This window comes from Vidua chalybeata, chromosome 12 (genome assembly GCF_026979565.1).
Source record: "Vidua chalybeata isolate OUT-0048 chromosome 12, bVidCha1 merged haplotype, whole genome shotgun sequence".
NCBI lineage: Eukaryota > Metazoa > Chordata > Aves > Passeriformes > Viduidae > Vidua > Vidua chalybeata.
Window position 1 is genome coordinate 952,826 of NC_071541.1, and position 15,534 is coordinate 968,359.

Genomic DNA, 15,534 nt, shown 5'->3' on the forward strand with positions numbered 1-15,534 from the left:
CTTGAAAAAAGCCCTGAAGATCATTCAAGAGAAGAATCCTGCTGGCAGGTTGTATTTCAGGAGCACACTGACAGTTCTCACTGCCTTGTAAACACATGCAGCAATGTATTTTTTTAATCTTTGCACAATTACTAAATAAAAGCAATCACAGCAGAACCTCTATGAAACATGGAAATATAACGATGACAATTCTCTTTCTCTATCAGCCCAATGACACAATCTGAGAGAATGAGATTTTGGGGAATATTCAGCTTCTCTGGGCACCCTGTGCCTCCCCACCCTCACAGGGTGGAATTCCTCCCAGATATCCAGTCTAAAGCTCCCCTCCTTCAGCTAAAAGCCATAGTGGCTTCTGTCAGGTACACACTGAAGGAAGGAGCTTTCTGAGCAGAGACAGCACCGGCCCTGCCCCAGAGCTCCTCCAAGCTCACACAGCACTTTCAGGACCTGTACTCGACTGAGGACAACACAGCCCCCAGAGCTGCAGAGTGCCCAGGCAGGGAGCAGCAGCTCTGGGAGCTCTGGGAGCTCTGGGAGCTCCCAACCCCAGCCACGGAACTCCAGGAGTGCAGCGCCGTGGGAAGGACGAGCGCATCCCGCATCCGTGGGATCCACGTGCTGCATCACCAGACAACGCCCAGGAATCACAGCTGACCCAGAAACCACAGCCAGCCACGTGTTCTCTCCTCTTCTGGTGTGGACAAAGAAACAGGTTGAGTGAGCTCAAGCTGTAAAAAGGTCTGAAATCTGCTTTCACCACGCGCCGCCTCCCCTGTGCCTCACGGCTCATCTCCATCCTGGAGAAACTGGGATTTCTGGCCTTCCTCACACCAGCCCGCCTCCCTCCACCTGCTGCAACAGCTCCTGCTTGAATTATTCACCTGTTATGAATTACCTGCAGCACATTGCTAGGGGTTTGGTTTTTTTTGTTGCTGGAGGTGTTATTCTCTACCCTGAACAAGGCAGGTGTTTACAATATGCCTTCTACCTAACAACATTATGCTTGTATTTATCGATAAAATAAAATAAATCCATCCACTGAAACCCAGAGTGTTATATATAACCCCATTGCTCAGTTTAAGAGATCATGCTGCATGAGATTTTTCAGCAGGTGCAATTTCCATTTCAGCACAGACGTGCGTGGCTAAGCTAAGGCACAATATTTTCCAGGGGAAATATCTGACAGGAAATCAGTGGCAAGCACCAAAAAGCACAATCCCTGCACCCCCACCCAAAAGGAGTGCCAGGAAAGGAAGAAAAGCTGCAAGGCCCCTGCAGCACAGCTCTGGGCAGGGCAGGAGGGGGAGAGCCCCAGGAGCACAGGGACAGCACCTGGGGCTGGGCACCGAGCTCGGGTCACACAGCCCAGGGGCTGCACAGCCCTGCAGAGACACAGGGACACAGACAGGGACACAGGGACAGCACCTGGGAGTGGGCACCGAGCTCGGGTCACACAGCCCAGGGGCTGCACAGCCCTGCAGGGACACAGGGACACAGGGAGGGACACAGGGAGGGACACAGGGACACAGGGACAGCACCTGGGAGTGGGCACCGAGCTCTGGTCCCACAGCCCAGGGGCTGCACAGCCCTGCAGGGACACAGGGACACAGGGAGGGACACAGGGACAGCACCTGGGACTGGGCACCAAGCTCGGGTCACACAGCCCAGGGGCTGCACAGCCCTGCAGAGACATGGGGACATGGACACCATCTTCTGCCATTTGGGGTTTGTGCTGCCAGTGAGAATTGCAGGCACGTTTTGGCCGGGAGCCTTTGAGACGTGCTGACAGGGACAGCAGGGGCTGCTCTCTGCTGCTGGGGCTCATCCCCATTCCTTGGGCTGCAAGCTGCTGAGTCCTGTCCAGCAAAGCCCCCAGTGAGACCCCTGTGCAGTGGCTGTGTGTGGAGGGCCCCAGGTGCTGTCCCTCTCCCTGTGTCCCTGCTGTCCCTGTCCCCAGTGTCCCCAGTGTCCCCAGGCTGGGGCACAGCACACTGAGGGCTGCTTGCCCTGCCCTGTCCCACGCTCTGTGCTCTGGGTGACATCAAGTTCATCATCCTCCCTTCTGCTGTCCTGCCTGGGCTGTACAAGGCTCCCAGAGCCCAGGTTTAACTCGGCTCCAGGAGCACGTGGAAACCTCAGGCTTTTGCTGCTGAACAGCTCCGAGTGCTGGCAGAGCCTTTGGACTTTCTGTGGTTTCCTATCACCCGGTTAAATCTCTGCAGACAACAATCCCAAGCACTTCATCTCGGTCCCCTGCAGGCCCCATGGCCACGCAGGAGCTGCAGAGCTGCTCAGCACTCCCCGTGTCAGAGGCAGCTAAAACAGACCCTGCTGCACCCGCAGCCACTGCTGCTCTCCCTCATCTCACCCTCAACAGGGAGAGCAGAGGCATTTGCAGCGTTTGTGAGCCTTGGCAGCTCTCCTTTCCAGCTGAAATGAATTCCCTCTGGGATGCAGTGGCTCTGGAAAGCCCAGTGCAGAGGTGAGAGGATCCGTGGAAACCTCTCCATAACCTCTGTTCCTACCTCTGATCCTGAGTGATCCCCTCTCCCACCAGCACACTCCCTCCTGGGTGATCCCCTCCTCCCCTGAGGGCCAAAGCTGAGGCCAAAGCAGCTGCAAATCCCTCCTGAGCTGGAGAGAACGAAGCTCTGCGCAGCCCCTGAGCAGGGAGGAGCCCTGCAGGAGCTGTCCCAAGGCCCCGGGGTGTCCCTGCAGCTGCATCCACAGCCCCGGCACAGCCTCTGCCTCCTGGGCATGAGAGCCCTGCTCAAGGGACAGCTCCAGCTGGGCTCTGAGATCTGCTCACCCCTCACACACACAGAAATTCCACCCACGGCACGGAGCCTGCCCGGCGCTGTGCTCCAGAACAAATGTCACATGAAAACAGAGGTGAGAAAAACGACCAAGAAGCCAAAGGCCCCACGAGGAAACAGGGGTTCAGGATCTGGGGACAACAGCATGCTGCCACATCCATGCAAGGGCTGGGGGAGCATCTGAGGCAGGTGATGATGCCTGGATCCAGGAGCACACCACAGGTAAGGATGTGGCAGCAGCTTCCTCCAGGCTGGGCTGGGGTGGAGGGGTAAACCAGACTGACAGCAGTTCAGGACAGCCCAGCATCGCCACTGCTCTCTAAATACTGGACTTGGTGGTGTTTGCCAAGTCCCTCTGAAATGACAGCTTTCCTCCAGAGAGAAGTAAAAGTGAATCTGCATCCTGGAGCATCAGCTGGAGCCACTGGGCTCAGCCCTTTACACCGTGGTGTAAATGTGTCCTGGGGCTGTTCTGTGAGCAGAGCACTCCTCAGACTCCACACTGCCCTCAGGTCCCGAGGCACAGGAGCCCACCTGAGTGTTTTTTTGACTGTTTTCTTGCTTACATCTTGCATTCAAAATGATTTAGTTAGGAGATGCCTCTTTGTGGATAATATGACAGCTAATTCCCACTTATCCTACTGTAAAGAAACAACTGAAATAGATGCAACAATAAAACTAATGCCTAACGTGATTGCTATTGATCATTTGCCAGTTTTTCAAACGAATGGCCCACGAGCTAAACGGGGAAGGAAAACAGTGCCATTGATTGCCCGTGAGTCAGGAACGAGCTGACTGGAGAGCTCAGCTGGAAATCCACGGAAAGCTGACCACCAGCACGTGGTCACAAGCACGGTGAATCCTGGCTACCCGTGCACTCTCACCTACCTTTTCGGCTGACTGGGCAGTGCCAAAAAATATTGGAATGAAGGCAAGCCATACTATACAGGTAGTGTACATAGTGAATCCAATGGGTTTGGCTTCATTAAAATTCTCTGGGACCCCCCGAGTCTTGATGGCATACACAGTGCACGTCACCATGAGCAGAATGCTATAACCCAAGGAACAAATGATCTGTAGATCCGTAATGTCACACTTGAGAACTCCTCTGGCCTGGTCGGGGTTCATAGTTTTCTGCTCATCATAATCTATGATGATGTTGGGCGGGTCAACTGCAAACCAAATGAAGACCCCCAGCAGCTGGACGGAGATGAGGCTGGAGGTGATGGCCAGCTGCGAGGTGGGGCTGATCAGCCGGGGCGCGGTCACCGACTTCTTGCCCTGCTCGAAGATGCGGTAGATGCGGTTGGTCTTGGTCAGCAGGGCCGCGTAGCTGATGCACATGCCCAGCCCCAGGAAGATCCTGCGGAAGGAGCACACGGCCACGTCGGGCTTGGCGATCATCAGGAAGGTGATGATGTAGCACAGGAAGATGCCGGTCAGCAGCACGTAGCTGAGCTCGCGGCCCGAGGCCCGCACGATCGGCGTGTCGTTGTAGCGGATGAACGTGGCCATGACGAAGATGGTGGCGACGATGCCCAGCATGGCCAGGAAGACGGGGATGACGGCCCAGGGCGAGTGCCACTCCAGCTTGATGATGGGGATGGAGCGGCAGCCGGTGCGGTTCTCGTTGGGCCGCTCGTTGTAGGAGCACAGCAGGCAGGTGACCTCGTCGGCCTGGTACTGGTAGCCGTCACACAGCTCGCAGTGCCAGCAGCACGGCATCCCCTTCACCATCTTCTTCCTCTCGCCCGGCCGGCACGGCTGGCTGCACACCGAGGGGGGCACGGCACGCACCCCTCCTCCCCACTGCATCTCCTCGACCTGCGGGACAAGGACACAAACAGGCTCGGGGTTAGGCCTGGCCTAGGCCTGGCATAGGCCTGGCTGCACACCGAGGGGGGCATGGAATGTCCCCACTGCATTTCCTTGTCCTGGGGGACAGGGACACAAACAGGCTCGGGGTTAGGCCTGGCATAGGCCTGGCTGCACACTGAGGGGAGCATGGAACCCACCCCTCCTCGCCACTGCATCTCCTCAACCTGCGGGACAGGGACACAAACAGGCTCGGGGTTAGGCCTGGCCTAGAGCTGGCTGCACACCAAGGGGGGCATGGAATGCCCCCACTGCATTTCCTTGGCCTGGGGGACAGGGACACAAACAGGCTCGGGGTTAGGGCTGGCCTAGGGCTGGTTTAGAGCTGACTGCACACCAAGGGGAGCATGGAACCCACCCCTCCTCCCCACTGCATCTCCTCGGTCTGCGGGACAGGGACACAAACAGGCTCGGGGTTAGGCCTGGCATAGGCCTGGCTGCACACTGAGGGGGGCATGGAACCCACCCCTCCTCCCCACTGCATTTCCTTGGTCTGGGGGACAGGGACACAAACAGGCTCGGGGTTAGGGCTGGCCTAGGGCTGGTTTAGAGCTGACTGCACACTGAGGGGAGCATGGAACCCACCCCTCCTCCCCACTGCATCTCCTCGGTCTGCGGGACAGGGACACAAACAGGCTCGGGGTTAGGCCTGGCATAGGCCTGGCTGCACACTGAGGGGAGCATGGAACCCACCCCTCCTCCCCACTGCATTTCCTTGGTCTGGGGGACAGGGACACAAACAGGCTCGGGGTTAGGCCTGGCCTAGAGCTGGCTGCACAACAAGGGGGGCATGGAATGCCCCCACTGCATTTCCTTGGCCTGGGGGACAGGGACACAAACAGGCTCGGGGTTAGGGCTGGCCTAGGGCTGGTTTAGAGCTGACTGCACACCAAGGGGAGCATGGAACCCACCCCTCCTCCCCACTGCATCTCCTCGGTCTGCGGGACAGGGACACAAACAGGCTCGGGGTTAGGCCTGGCATAGGCCTGGCTGCACACTGAGGGGAGCATGGAACCCACCCCTCCTCCCCACTGCATTTCCTTGGTCTGGGGGACAGGGACACAAACAGGCTCGGGGTTAGGCCTGGCCTAGAGCTGGCTGCACACCAAGGGGGGCATGGAATGCCCCCACTGCATTTCCTTGGCCTGGGGGACAGGGACACAAACAGGCTCGGGGTTAGGCCTGGCTTAGGGCTGGCTGTACACCAAGGGGGGCATGGAATGCCCCCACTGCATTTCCTTGGCCTGCGGGACAGGGACACAAACAGGCTCGGGGTTAGGGCTGGCAGGCACAGACACGAGCTGGGAAGGAAGGGAGGGGATTTGGGGGAGCCCCAGCACACAAACCCCGAGAGGACAAAGTTCCCACGGGGCAGAGTCCTGGAACCACACCTGGGGCCTCTGTGTGGGGCTCTGGCCCCTCACTGTGCTCACTGCCTCCGTTTCTATTTCTGTTTCCCCTTAAGTCTGATGGAATGACATACAAGCCCGACAAAGCACAGAGTGAAAAGCTGTTTTTTCATGAGAATTAGTAAGAACATTGCAAACCTTGAGGGAAGGCAGGACTTACATTTGCAAGGCTGCTTTCCACAAACCTTGGGGCTTCTTACCAAGACAGAACAGAGATCTCCCTTCCTGGAACTGCTACTGACCAGGGAAGATTTGAAATGAGGTGGGAATGTGTTTTCTGTAGGGCATGGGATCAGTGAGAATGGGGGAAGGTCTGCTAGACAAGCCACATGAGAAATATGAAGGACAAAGAAAATGGTCATCACTGAAAAAAGCAGTAATTACATATTTCATTTCAAAGGCACATTCAGCTTTTGAAATACCACATGTGCTTCTGGGAATGCAAATGATAAATGATTATATTCAATACATGGAAAGTCTCACTTACTCTGCAGTCTGGAGAATCCTGAACTCCAAGGTATGTGACAAAGGCTCGCAAGCTCTGTGGACTCACAAATCATTTCAAACTATGCCTGACCAAAGCCACTCACCAGCTTCCAAGAGCAAGGAAGGTTTAGCACTGGAGCCCCAGTGAAACAGTCCAGACTGGAAGCCTGGCAAGGCCCTGGCATTCCCAGCACCAGTTACCAGCCCAGCAGCCCCTCAGTGGCTCCAGCAGCTGCTCTCTGTGTGTGTGTGTCTTTTCCAAACACAAAACCTGATCCCCTGGGATAGATGTGAATAAGTGTTATTAAAAATAAAATTTCAGCTATGTTTCTTTAGGTCACTTAAATGCTGACAAGCTCCATGATTTTCCCTACAAGTCGAAATTCTCAGATGAGTTTCTTGAATCAGCTGCCTTAATTATTCATATAGACAGGAAGACTTGGATGGGCAAGTCTTAAATTGAAGGATTAAGTTGCACTTTCCTAATTTAAATCAAAATAGAAACTGTATCATCTTCATTTTATATTTGTGAAAACACCAAACCCTGAAGTCACACTCGGCTCACACACTGGAGGACCAAGAGTCTTTCTGTGAATGCTGCAAAAATAATCCCTCAATAAGAGATATTCTAGAGGTCTGCCACTGCCTGGGAAACCTGATTAACCTTCAGTGTTCTGGGGAAGAGAAAAGATCCACAAACTCCTTTCTCCCACTCTGCTGAGCTGAAGGTGTGCAGCTTGCAGGAGGCAAAGGAGTGCTGATGATAGAGGGAAACACAAAGACTCATTAAATTGCACTGATGAACGGTGCTTTGGCCTCACTGGCAGTGCAAGGAGCCAGGAAATCCATAAATCCCCTTCCATGCCCAGCTCCATCCCTGCTCTGGCCCAGGGCTGGCGAGGAGCTGAGTTCCAGGAGGGAACGAGGAGGGGCTGAGCGACCCCGACGTGTCCCTGAGTCCCTCGCTGCACCCAGGGCGATGCCAGCAGGAGAGGGGCTCTGAGGGGAGCAGGGCTGACCCTGCTCACCTGGGAGAAGGTGGGGAAATGCCGTGGCCACTCCTTAGGAAAGCAGCTGTGTGACACTGCTGCTTCCTTTACTCTTGGTCCCTGCTGGGTCCGTTGTCCAAGGCACAGCGAGACAAGGAGCTGTGGCTTACCTGAGCTGTCCCACCCAGCCCGGAGCCTGCACCTCCTCTCCTGATCATCACCCACTGCCTCCCCCAAGGCCTTCTGCAGCAGGCACCAACACAAAGTGAGACCAACCCAACCACGTGGACCTTGAGCCCGCCTGCAGCAGTGGAACGATTCCCACCCATTTCCCACGTGAGGATCTTCGTTACCACAGCCTGACGAATGTGCTGTCACAGCCCTGCTTCCCTTACGGCCACACAAGGATGGATTTCCATATTCTCAACCCTATTCCATGGCACTGCTGGTGCCTGGGACAGCCCAGAGGCACTTCACCCTGCACAGATTCTCTGTGGAAGGAGATAAAGAGAAGATCTGGCAGAATTGAGGAAAAGTCTTTTTCCTGGCCTGTGGGGATGACACCTCAACAGCTCTTAGACAGATTTCTGCTGTTTCTGGAGAAAATTCAGGATGCAAAGTGCCTGTGAGGGAATGCTGGGCACCAACACCTGCAGCAGGGGCTGAGAACCTGAGTCAAGCTACAGACACTTTCCCCACTCAGAAAAGCACCTGTTTGAAAGGAAATTTGTCCCACATCTACACATCTCATAGATACCTCCAAGGATTAGCTGAAAATGCCTAGCACAGTCTGCAAAGGAGGCAGCAAAAAAATTCATACATTGTGAGAAAGTGCTCTTGCAACTAACAGAGAAACTGGGGGTTTTAATGTAGAACCTTCCATTGCAGTCCAGGGATAAGGGAATTTATTCTTCCCAAACCAACAGCACTGCCAGAGGCAGCCAGACATGGCACCCAAAGCAAGCCAACGGTGTCACACCTTGAAAAACAACCTTGGCCAAGCCCAGGACACGAGGAGCCCCCCTGCCTGCAGCTCTGGCAGATTTGGGAAGGATGTTCTCCCTGCTCCCACACATCCCCAGCTCCTGAACGCCTCCAGCAAGAGGGATTGGATCCGCTCACAATGTATATTCTCATTATGTTCACCACAGAACAAACATTAACAAGAAATGCTTAGTCTGTCTCATAAGGCCTAATGTAATTGTTCATTTTAATGAATAAAGTAACTCAGTATCTGTGTATAATTCAAACATTGCTGCTTTGCTTCCCTCCGCCACAAACATTTCCATAATAAGCCATTTGTTCTGAACTTAATTGTTTCGTGCAATGTTTGATTAAAATAAAAATCAGTACAAAAATAATTACATTAATGGTAATTAACCTACTCAGGGAAGAAAATAGCCACGTTCCCTGATAGCACTTCCATAATGATGGTGCCATTAATTACACGGACACGGAACCCAGCGGCGAGGACTGGGCTCAGATTTATTGCCACCTCCAGACTGCAGCTCCTAACTCAGCACTTCAAACATTTGTGTGTATTCCACTTTGCAGACAGCAATATTTGCATGACTTAGCTCTTCAGGCTCAGCTATTAATGTCTTGTAATTAGTTTTTAAATCCAGGGATTTACCATGATAATGGTTTTAAGCTAAGAATATGTCAATAACACATCCTCAGCAGAGTCTTCTGCAAAATATCAACTGAAATCCCTTCAAGAGATAACAGTGGTGATAAGCCAGAGTGGCAGAGAGGATGCAGAGCTGATCCAAGCCTGGCCCAGACACGGTGCTTCAGCTCACACTGGAGCTCCTTTTCATTTCCCTGCCTGCAGGGAGGGCTGGGGAAGCCTTGCCCAGCACCGAGCCTGCAAGGGGCTGGAGGCAAAACCAACCAGTTCTGCCTTGTGCCAAACAAATCCTGCACGGAGCAGAGCGGCCTGAACACCTCTGCAGATATCACAGACTCCAGGGGACTCCAAACCCCCTCCTGAAACAGAAGGGGAACACTCTGGGAAGGGCCCTGGCCGTGTCCCTGCTGAGGGAACTGACACTGCTCCATGCCATGCCATGCCATGCCATGCCATGCCGTGCCATGCCATGCCATGCCATGCCATGCCATGCCATGCCATGCCATGCCATGCCCTCCATGGGACCAGCACCACGCTCCCAGCCCAGCCCCTGTGTGCTCCCTGCTCCTCTCAGAGCCACCCTCTTCCCCGGGCACCCTCAGCACTGCTCTGACACCCAGGCACCCCAGAATGAGGCAGGGCTCTCTCCTGCCTCTCCATTTCCTCTCTGTTTTCTTGTTTTAGACCCAAGTCAGACCCAGCTCCCTCCCAGCAGGTTCCTACCCACGGGCAGGGCAGGGCAGGGCAGGGCAGGGCAGGGCAGGGCAGGGCAGGGCAGGGGTGGGCAGCAGCACCCAGCAGCCCCCAGCCCCGGGATCACAGTGCCTCTCCTGGATCCACAGCTGTCACCAGAGCATCTCTGCTGTCCCCCCACTGCCCCCAGAGCATCCTGAGCCCACCCTGAGCTCTGCAGCCCAGCCCTGCCCCGTGGCAGCTGCTTTTCCTCTCCCCTTGCAGTGTGACCCCACAGGAACCTCCACTGCTGATGGAGCTCTGGCCCCGTGCTGCCTCCTGACCCCACACGAGGCCTCTCGGGCTGGCAAGTGGTTTTGGGGTTCTGAGGACACTCCCACAGAAAACTACTTCAGAGGAAAAGCAAAACCTCTCAGAATTTTCCTGCTCTGCTGCGTGACATCTTAACTCCCTCCAACGTGCATGAACAGACGTTTAATGTCCTCACATATATTTTGTCCTGGTTTCTCCTGCTGCTGCCTGTCCTCTTTCTGCCCTCCTGGCGCAGCAGCCACCGAGTCTTGTCCTTAAAAACACACGGAACAGCCAAATCACAGCTTCCTACTTGCAAACGGCAGCAACTCAGCACGTCTCAAAGGCTCCCGGCCAAAATGTGCCTGCAGTTCTCACTGGCAGCACAAACCCCAAGTGGCAGAGGATGGTGACAACGTTCCCCTAACGCCAGAGCCTCGTCTTCCCACCTGCCCACCCAGGTCCTGACTGCTGAGGAAAGTGCCCCACCAGGCACTGCTCAGCCCCAGCTCCTGCTCTCAGCAGCGCTGTGCCAGCTCCTGGGAGCTGGGCCTGGGCAGGAGCCCCGGTGCCAGAGCTGCAGGAACTGCTGTGGGAATGCTGCTCCTTACGGGGCCAGCTCCCGCAGCTCAGGGGGTGAGGGGCACAGGGACAGCCTGGGGGTCCCGGCAACACTGCTGGACCCGCCCCAGGCTGCACCCCAGTGCCCTGGGGGCTGGGACACCAGTGCTGCACTGGGAACGGGCTCACACCTCCATCTGGGCTGTCCTCCAGTGAGGAAATCTCATTTCGCCCTCAGCCCTTCCCTCCCTGCAGAGTGGGGAGAGGCCCCTCCTGTCCCATTCCCGTCCCCCTCCTGTCCCATTCCTGTCCCATTCCCGTCCCCCTCCTGTCCCCCTCCTGTCCCCCTCCTGTCCCATTCCCGTCCCACTCCTGTCCCATTCCCGTCCCCCTCCTGTCCCCCTCCTGTCCCCCTCCTGTCCCATTCCCGTCCCCCTCCTGTCCCCCTCCTGTCCCCCTCCTGTCCCATTCCTGTCCCGTTCCTGTCCCATTCCCGTCCCCCTCCTGTCCCCCTCCTGTCCCCCTCCTGTCCCATTCCTGTCCCCCTCCTGTCCCCCTCCTGTCCCGTTCCTGTCCCATTCCTGTCCCCCTCCTGTCCCATTCCTGTCCCCCTCCTGTCCTATTCCTGTCCCATTCCTGTCCCACTCCTGTCCCATTCCTGTTCCCCTCCTGTCCCCCTCCTGTCCCATTCCTGTTCCCCTCCTGTCCCCCCAGGGTTCAGCTGAGCAGAGTCTGCAGTCACAGACCCACTGAGGGTGGACCCTGGGCTCCGGCCCTGCCTACAGCACCCTGGGCACGGCCCACACCACCCTGGGCACTGCCCACACCACCCCTGGGCACTGCCCACACCACCCTGGGCACTGCTCACACCACCTTGGGCACTGCTCACTGCCCACACCACCCTGGGCACTGCCCACACCACCCTGGGCACTGCTCACTGCCCACACCACCCTGGGCACTGCCCACACCACCCTGGGCACTACTCACTGCTCACACCACCCTGGGCACTGCTCACTGCCCACACCACCCTGGGCACTGCTCACACCACCCTGGGCACTGCTCACTGCCCACACCACCCTGGGCACTGCTCACTGCCCACACCACCCTGGGCACTGCTCACTGCCCACACTACCCTGCGCACTGCCCACACCCCCCTGGGCACTGCTCACTGCCCACACCACCCTGGGCACTGCTCACTGCCCACACCACCCTGGGCACTGCTCACTGCCCACACTACCCTGGGCACTGCCCACACCACCCTGGGCACTGCCCACACCACCCTGGGCACTACTCACTGCTCACACCACCCTGGGCACTGCCCACACCACCCTGGGCACTACTCACTGCTCACACCACCCTGGGCACTGCTCACTGCTCACACCACCCTGGGCACTGCTCACTGCCCACACCACCCTGGGCACTGCTCACTGCCCACACTACCCTGGGCACTGCCCACACCACCCTGGGCACTGCTCACTGCCCACACCACCCTGGGCACTGCTCACTGCCCACACTACCCTGGGCACTGCCCACACCACCCTGGGCACTGCCCACACCACCCTGGGCACTACTCACTGCTCACACCACCCTGGGCACTGCCCACACCACCCTGGGCACTGCTCACTGCTCACACCACCCTGGGCACTGCCCACACCACCCTGGGCACTGGGCACTGCTCACAGCCCTGACCCTCAGCCCTCCCTCCGCAGCTCCAGACAGCCCCAGCCCCTCAAGGCTCCCCTGGCAGGAGAAGCCAGGAGTGGAGGCAGCACTGGAGGTGCCCCTCAGCAGTCCCTGGCACATCCTATTCAACCCGTTCAATCAGTTGTGGTTGGGAACGTCCAGCTGGTGCCGCCACTTTGCTCCCACACTGCAGCTCCTCTCCGGTGCTCCCACAGGAAGCAATTCTCAACCCCCCTTTATTTCCCTTTCATTTCTACTCTTCCTTTGTCTTTCCTTTAGTATTTGTCACCTTTTTCAGCAGCCCCACCTGCTCTGCCCCAGCGGCACGGAGAGTTCCCTGAGCACTCAGAGCACCGTCTTTAATGAGATCCAAGGGCCATTTGTTCTACATTAAAGCAAGGACGTTTCCAGCACGCCACTGATGTAGAGAAAAATGCTTAATCCACAGTTTTTGCAAAAATGCTTATTATTATACATTTCTGTTGACACACAATAAAATGGAAAATTAATTATATTAATGCTTTTATATCTGCCTACAGCTTTGTGTTGTCTTCTCACTAATGGAAGGGGGTGGACCATGCATCTTCAGTATTCATCCTGCAGCCCCTGCATAATATTTTTTTAATTAGAAAAAGAGCATGTGCTTGCAAATGTGCATTTATAACACACAGTTCTTGTCTCTTTAAATTGATCGGTCAGGGCAAGACTATCTTCTGAAAGCAGAGCTGATCCAAGGCAGCTTGTTATCCTGAAGTGGCTTAGAATGAGGGAAAATCTGAATCATCACGGAATCCCAAACTGGTCTGGACATCACAGCCCACCCAGTGCCACCCCTGCCATGGCAGAGACACCTCCCACTGTCCCAGCCCCTGTGTCCAGCCTGGCCTGGGCACTGCCAGGGATGCAGGGGCAGCCCAGCAGGTTTTTATTGTGCAGGGTGACAGGACAGCACAGTGAGCACAGCCCGGAGCCCCAGCTCAGCAGCAGGGCAGAGCAGTTCAGCAGCTGAAGTCAAACACTTGTTCCTAACATGCTCCCAGTGCCCCACAGCTGAAAGTCCAATCCCTCGAGAGCAAGCCTGGATGACAATGGCCCATCTAGAGGCAGATCCAGGAACTCTGCTTTTTCCCCTGAAAACTCCTTTTCAGAGCCCTTTTTCATGGCACAGCCACGAGTCCACCTTACCTAAGCTTTGAGGAAAGGATTAGCCCTTTATCTTTGTTTAGCTCTCTTATGAGCCAATAACTTCTTATGTTTTCTGTTATTTGTGATTGTGGAAAAGTTCTGCTCCTGCCAAACCCAACACACGGCTCCCAGTCTGGAAAGGGCAGTGACGAGAGGGAGCCCAGCTCGTGTGTGTAATTTGGAGAGCATTCCTCTCCGAGCGCCTGCCAGCCCAGAAACGCTGGCATTTATTTATCCTCCTAATTCCCCAGCTGGTCCAAGGACCAGCATCTTCCAGTCACATTACTTGGTGCTGCTTTTCCCCTCCTGAAGCCTCAGCATCAGTGGACAGTGGTTTCCTCATCACATCTCGTGTGCAAGGCAGAGCAACACAGGGCAGGGAAGAAGGATGAAAGAAATACAAAATTCTGAGGGAAACTCAGTACCCAGCTCATTTAGGCCCTAATTAGATTGCTGCAGTGATATTAATAATGCTAACAATATCAAATCATCCTGCTCAGGTTCTGCTCAGTCAGTTGGGCCCTAAAAGAAGTGCAGATGTACACAGAAAATTAAGAATGGCTGGTGGCAGTGCACACTGCCAGGGCAGCAGCTGCCTCCCAGGGCAGGGAATTTTCTCCCCACACTCAGGGCTGCAATCCCTCTGCAAAAACCCTGCACTGGGGAGGTGGGACTCACCCCAGCTGAGGGGCACCACGAGCTCCCGGCCTGTCCCGCCCCTTCCAGCTGCATTTTTGGGAGGAAAAGGCCAAAATCTGGTCTTGCAAAGGGAGGCTGAAGCCTGTACAACCCTTCCCCAGCCAGTCAAATACAGGCCCTGCTACACCGGGATGCAATCCCTGAAATTCCCTGAAATTAGCAGTGGGAAGCAGCTGCTCCGTGCTGCTGTTCAGGCACTCCCAGATGCCCCGGCCAGGTAAAGGTGGGATTGCCCAGCAAACAAGGATGCTCCACGGGGATCATCCAGCAGCACTCGCACACAATGTACGTTTTCAGTTTAATGGGAGAAAAAACCAAATAAAAGAGGCAAACAAAGCAAATAAAGGCTGCCTCTCAAGTTGTTTCAGAGCAGACTAAAGACCCTTTGCAGCTGTTTATTCGGGGCCATTACTGCCCATCATGTGAACAATTAGCTGGGGACACATGAAATTCCACGTTATACATCTGACATTTCAGTCGCCGTTTCCTTCAGAAATCAGTATTCAAGGGCATTTAAATAGTGATTATTTCTGACCCACTCAATACATGTGGCCTGTCAGGAACCTCTATGCTTTGCTTAAATGCTGGAAACTCCAAGGGCCGCTCACACGGGCCTGATGTGAGCAGAGCTTTCAATCACCCGTTGTGGGATTTCTCTCTCCTCCCTAAAGCAAACAGGCACAATTTGACACATCTGTCATCATCTCTGCTCTACCACCCTCGGCACTGGCGTGGGGACAGGACCAAAATTTCATTTTGCAAAACACAGCTGGGTCACGTTTGGGATCTACAGAAGCAGCTGAGCCGGGAGTTCCCAGAGCTGTTCATGCAGTGTATTAAAGGAGTTTACTTGCAAATTTGATCAACACAAATGGAGACAAAGCAGCGAGTTTTGGCTGCTGTTAATTGTCAGCAGACTCTTGGCACCACTGGCAGGTGCCAGCCCCTGATCTGCCACTAGAACCTGGGGCAGGTGAAGTCCCAAAGCTGCAATCCTGCTGACTGCCCCCGGTCTGGCAGGAGTGCCAGGCACTCACCACTCCCAGGGACAGGGATATTCAGCAGACAAACAAGAAGAGATGAGAAAGGAGACCCCAAAGAGAGGGACAGCACAGGTGCCTCAGGTGCCCTGGCCTCTCCAGACATGAACCCCACGCTGCTGCCCCCTCCTCCCAGACAGAACTCACTCCCATCTTGCCAGGGAAAAGGCACAAGGG

The 15,534-nt window shown here is 55.5% G+C and overlaps 1 protein-coding gene across 2 annotated transcripts in view; it reads right to left on the reverse strand.

Moving 5' to 3' along the window:
- GRM7 (glutamate metabotropic receptor 7) overlaps positions 1-15,534 on the reverse strand; it is a 230,298-nt gene that overhangs the window by 41,882 nt on the left and 172,882 nt on the right. For both annotated transcript variants that reach the window (XM_053954017.1, XM_053954016.1), the window contains exon 8: positions 3,705-4,640. In XM_053954017.1, the coding sequence (XP_053809992.1) occupies positions 3,705-4,640 (936 nt within the window). The remainder of the gene's footprint in view (positions 1-3,704; positions 4,641-15,534) is intronic.